General features: G+C 36.0%; 1 protein-coding gene across 1 annotated transcript in view; it reads right to left on the bottom strand.

Moving 5' to 3' along the window:
- The window catches only part of XPR1 (xenotropic and polytropic retrovirus receptor 1), a 135,543-nt gene that overhangs the window by 55,925 nt on the left and 73,618 nt on the right, over positions 1-6,000 (bottom strand). The window contains exon 3 of the mRNA XM_004688536.2: positions 1,535-1,636. Coding sequence (XP_004688593.1) covers positions 1,535-1,636 — 102 coding nt within the window. The remainder of the gene's footprint in view (positions 1-1,534; positions 1,637-6,000) is intronic.

The raw sequence follows: 6,000 nt of genomic DNA, 5'->3' as shown, positions 1-6,000 counted from the left end.
TATTACTCAGCAACCAAAAAAGAGAAACACATGTCTTTTGCAGCAACTTGGATGGAACTGGAAAAGATCGTGCTTAGTGAGATAAGCCAGAAAGAAAAGAAAAATACTGGATAGTTTTGCTCATAGCAGGAGTATAGTGGACCAGGTGAGAAAATAGTAAGAATAATGAACAGCCATACAGCCATATACCAGAGACATTTTGTGGGGGTGGAGTGGGGAATGGGATCAAAAACGGGGAGGGAAGTACACAGGACTATGGAGTACACGGGTGATTCAATGATGGGAAACCCATGGGGATTACAATTGAGATGAAAAAAAAAGTACAAAATGATGTAAAAATAAACTATTATAAAGAAAAAAAATACTTCATTACAATACTTTATTTAAAATATTACATGTATGCATATATAGATGCATTAACACATTCAATACACATACTTGTCATGTTTAATGGGTCATCATTTGTACTTTTTGCTGTTAATCATAATATAAAATATATCTATTTTTGCACCTTGCAAACCAAGGTGCATTATCTACTTTTTGTGATCTAAAGTATTTATTTAGAGATAGGCTCAAAGATCTTTCCCCCATAAAAGCATAGTAAAAGAAAAATGCTAACAAACATGACCTTGAATACCTTCCATTGACAGTGTTGGATTACATCCAACAGCTTTTTCTCAGTCTGAACACTCTTGACTGCAAATGTCTTTCTCATTAATCTCCTCCTCCTGCTACATGGCTGTCCTCTCCTCTGTCTACATTACTGGCTCCTTTTTATTTTCCTACCTCCTAATTGCGGGATTTACATTTGTCAATTGCTAAAGGTCCTTATTTTTATTGGTCAAGTAAAAGGTAATAAGCATGATGGGGAAAATGGTGGGATTAGAGAATTCAAGAAAATGACAGTTTAGAGAAGCACTCTAGAACATTAAAAAAGACACTAATTAGGACAAATAGGCAGCTTTTCTAATAAAGTTAAGAATGTAGCAATAAATTCATAGTAGTTCAAATTTGTGCTGCTACATGATTTTTCTCCTAGCTGTCCTAAACACCCCTCAGGTAGATATGGAGAAAAGAAAAAACTGGATTGATTCACTAGACAGAGAGTTAAAAGCAACGAGGTTAAGGTACAAAGGGTTAACAAAAAGTACAAATGCCAGTGGTTAAAATAATTGATGGAAAAGGAATTTGGGATGGGAGAGATCAACTGGAATAAAATGAGAAGTCAAGAACCTTGAATTAAGATGGAAAAACAGATGGCGGGAATAGGGGAGTAAACACAAAACTCCAAATTTAAAATGACTAGAACTAATAAATAAACAAATAGGGATTTTTAATATTTTTCTTAACTTCAAAGGCTTAAATATTGAGATACTAAATACATTTCCTTCTTCAACTAAAGAAAATATCCCTTAAGTGTAATAATTTAGCAGGGAAAACAAGCTCCAACTTTAAAATGTTGATCAAAAGTTTAAACATCAACATGGTAGAATCTCTCCCAAATTGAACTTGTTCTACCAAAAAAATTACTCACCTGAATAAAATGTGTTGATTTTGGCAAGTTCCTTTTCACAGGTTTGGAAAAATTTTTCTTCAAACTTGGCAAAATACCTCTTTACCGTGTCCTCATCTGTCACTGAAAGCAAGGAAAATATTTAAAGTTAGTATTCAAAAGCCAACTGAGGAGATAAAATTTGAAGTCATTACTTGAGTCCAAAGTGAAAATAATATATGTATTTTTCTGAAGAAAAAAAAAAGCTGTGAGTTATATTAAGAAAAAACTAATGAAAGTCCTCTTCACAACAATACAACCATTATATAATTGAATAAAACTATTAAGGGTTTTAAAACTTCAAAAAAGAAGACACTACAGTAGACAGAGGTGATCAAGGAAGACTCAAGGTGCCAGGAACTGCAGTGAGTAGGTTTTAGCAAGACTGTAGATTAAAATGTCAAGGAAGAAGAAAGACAATAAATGAAGAATGGAATCTGTTATATGTCTCTGGGGAAACATGTATTGACTGTTCCAACTATATTAAATTGATTTTTACTTATTTTTATTTTAGCTACAACAGAAACAGAGAAGGAGATACAGACCGGTGGTTATAAGGTAGACATTCCAAATCTTTAGTTGCTAGGTAGGAACATAAGTGAATTGAGCCCGTGAGAGTGTGCAAGTGTGTGTGCTGCCAGGCAGTCAGACACCTTCAGGATAAGACAAATGGGAGAGCACATGTCCATCTAGTTAGCTGACATGGTGGGGCCCAGGTTGTCAGATCTTCCAACTTTTTAAGAGCAATCATAAACTAGATATTTAAAAGATACTGTGTATTTTAAATACAATCAGTACATGTCTCTGTAGACTAGTTTCATCTTGTGAATCTTGTCATACAACAGACTGACTTACTGAATCTTTAAGTACAAATATATGTAGCTTCAGAAACCAAAGCCTGAAAGAGTAAGTTTGTCGTCCAAGTGAGAACAGACTAGACTCCAGAATAATCATAATATGTAACTATTCTATTTCTGAATCTCTGGGTAACTCTAAATTTGAAATGACTAGAAAAAGAAAAAATGTTTGATGTTCCTAAACTTAGTGCAATCCCAGAAATCCTTAAAAAGTTTACCTGCCCAGGAATAAGATAAATGACATTTCCTTAAATAATACGCAAAACACACACAAAAATTCATTGTATCTGAGAGACATCAAAGTAAAACAAAAGCTTAAAAAAATTTAAAAAGCATGTTGAACAACAAATGTAAAATAAATTAGAATGATGCAAAATCTTTTATTTGTATACATCTACTTTTCCACTTGTTTTATTTTAAACAGGTAATACAGGATTTTATTGACTTTTCAGTTAAAAAAAAAAAAAAGATGGCCACCTTAAGCTCCTTATGTACGCTATAGAAAAGGTATAGGTATAGAAAAAGCAAAGCCTGTCTAAAGCCACTAAGAGTTATAATTTCAAAGCATAAAGCAGGTCAAAACCCTTTTAAAAGCTGACCTTGAATTAATGAAGCTCACGGTAACATATGCTGCTCTTAAAACAGCATCTAGCTATAGCTGATTTAAAATAAGAGGAAAATGCTACTCATCTTTTTTTTTTTTTTAATTTTATTTTTTTTCTATGTATTGTTACAAAAGAAAAGTCAAAGTAAAAAGTGGATTTTATCATATGTGTTTCCTGAAGATAACTCTTACTAACATAAAGTGATGGAAACAAAGTTGTTCAATAAAGTGACTAAAACATAGTTTAAAAAAAAACATTTTAAAATTACATGCTTATAGGCTTCACATTCAGAAACATCAACCATTTATTACCAAGAAACTAAAAAAAAACCCTCTAATACTGAGAAATTAAAAATAAAATTTTATGTATTGATGTTGAACATTCTAGATGGAAGTTGAAAATTCTAGCCATGATTCAATTTCACATGAACTCATTTTCTCAACTTGAGAGACTTTTATCTAAAATACCAGTAGTTACCTCGTTTTCTATTTTATAGATATTAATAGTTACAGAGCAGGAAAGAGTAAAGATACTGCAACATTAAGAAGTAATAGCAGAGGGCCCTCCCTGGTGGTGCAACGAGTAAGGATGCAGCACTGCAAGCTAGCTGCAGCCACTTCAGTGTGAGTTCGATCCCCGGCCCTGGAGGTGATCCATATGGCACAGCAGACCTTTCTTGACCCACCTGCTGCTCCCCTCAGCAGTGTACTTTGTCGATCTACCTGTTCTGTTCCCTACTCTGTCTCTGGTGAAACCTCATACCAGCCTGAACCTCTGGCTTGTACCCCATTTTTGTATGTATAAATAAATAAATTTTTTAAAAAAGAAAAAAAATAGCAGAGACAAATGAAGGAAATTAGCTAAAAACAGCAGAACAGCTGTATAAAATAAGCAAAGGACAAATATTCTCTTAGAGTACAAGACCTATTGTAATAAGAAGTACACAATTGGTAAAAGTACAAAATTGGTACACAATTGATGTAATTAGAAAAACACATCAAACAGAGCCATTTAGATGGCCACTACTGAAATAAACTCCAATGGAACAAACAATATTATAAAGTGCTAGGAAAAATTTAAATAACTCTACATGGGGAAGACCTTGCTGAACACTACACCAAAAACACTGCACCATAAAGCCCCCTGACATTCTTACAGATGAAAAATATTCATTCCACAAGATGCCACAAACAGTTAAAAGACAAGGAGCAGACCAGGATAACATATCTGTAACATTTAAAGTAAAGGATTCACATGCAAAAATATATTTTTAGAAGTTTTTATAAATCAGCATTAAAAGGGTATTCCATAAGAAAAATGGGAGGGAAAAAAAAAGTGATCGAGCAAAGTACACCCAATATCCCAGATATCAGAAGTGCATTTTTGTTATTTTTCACATATTTTTGTTAAACTTAAATACAGCTTTACATTCTTGTTAGTGTTTTAACAGTGCATTTCCCCCTCTCAGGTACAGTCACCTTAGCACTCCTACTTCCAAAGAATCCAATCCTCAACACCATAGTCTTTTGTACCCCCTCTTCCATTTTTACCCCCTCTTCTTTCCAGTCTGGATGCCTTAAATCTATGGTCAGTTTTCTTTTCTTTTTTAAAAAAGATTGCTTGATTGGCCCTTCCTGGTGGTGCAGTGGGTTAAAGCACAGCACTGAGAATCTGAAGACGCTTCCGCATGAGTTTGATTCCCGCCTGCCCCGGAGGTGACCACATGGTGTGGCAGACCTCTCCTGACCCGCCTGCTGCTCCCCTCAGCAGTGTACTTCGTTGATCTGTCTGTTCTGCTCCCCACTCTGTCTCCAGTGAAGCCTCTCACCGCCCCTGAGTCTCTGGCCTGTACCCCAGTTCTGTATGCACAAATAAATAAATCTTAAAAAAAAAAAAGATTGCTTGATTGATTGATTTATGCACTCATGCATGCATGCAAGCACTGAGGTGTATGGGAGGTATGGCAGAGGTAAGAGGATTTGCCAGAGACAGAGTTGGGAGCAGAACAGGCAGAGTTACTGAAATACACTGCTGAGGGGAGCAGTAGGTGAGAGAGGAGAGATCTGCTGCACCATTTGGGTCAGTTCCCTTGCCTGGGGTTAAACTTGTGTTGCAGTAGCTGGCAATGGCTTGATAGCACTATCTTTAACCCCTGTGCTGCCAGGGAAGCAGGTGCTCTATGGTCAGTTTTCTTTTTTAACGATTTATTTCTGCATACAGAACTGGGGTATAGGCCAGAGGTGCAGGGGAAGAAGCAGGCGAGGCAGGAGACGTCTGTTGTGCCATGTGGGTCACCTCCAAAGCTGGGGATCGAACTCATACTGAAGTGGCTGTGGCTGGCTTGCAGTGCTACATCTTAACCTGTTGTACCACCAGGGAGGGCCCTATGGTTAGTTTTCAAGGCTTATTTTAAAGTTTGTCTCTGTCTGGTCCTTTGATGGGTTTTTCTATATTCCACATATAAATGACCTATCTTTGTCCTTCTGGCTTATTTCACTAAGTGAAATAATTATCCTTTCAGCTCCACCCATCTTGCCTCAAACAGCATGAGTTTATTATATCTTTTTTGATTGCTGTGCAGTACTGAACTGTGTACACATACCACATCTTCTTGATCTACTATCTTTTTTTTCTTTTTTTTGGTGGGAAGGAAAGGGTACTATAGTTGTTTCCATATCCTGTGTATTGTAAATAGTACTACATGCACACAGGAGTGCAGGTTTCTTTTCAAACAATTCCATACATGTGTAGAGTAACTACATAAAATAAGAATTTTTCTCCCTCTGGTAACAGCATAAGGTTTCTAGAAACTCACAGTATTATCACATTACGAAAAAGAGACTATCTAAGTGACTACTATGTGTTATTTGGTTATAGTTCAAGGCTCAATTGTGCCTCCTGCTCACCCCTTCCCCACAGTGGCATATTGAATCTCAAATCCCTAATGACCCTTTGGAGACAGAACCTTTGAGGGAGTAATAAAAGT

The sequence above is a fragment of the Condylura cristata genome, unplaced genomic scaffold, assembly GCF_000260355.1.
Source record: "Condylura cristata isolate star-nosed mole 26May11 unplaced genomic scaffold, ConCri1.0 scaffold00024, whole genome shotgun sequence".
Taxonomy (NCBI): Eukaryota; Metazoa; Chordata; class Mammalia; order Eulipotyphla; family Talpidae; genus Condylura; species Condylura cristata.
This window is presented reverse-complemented; position numbering and strand designations above follow the sequence as displayed.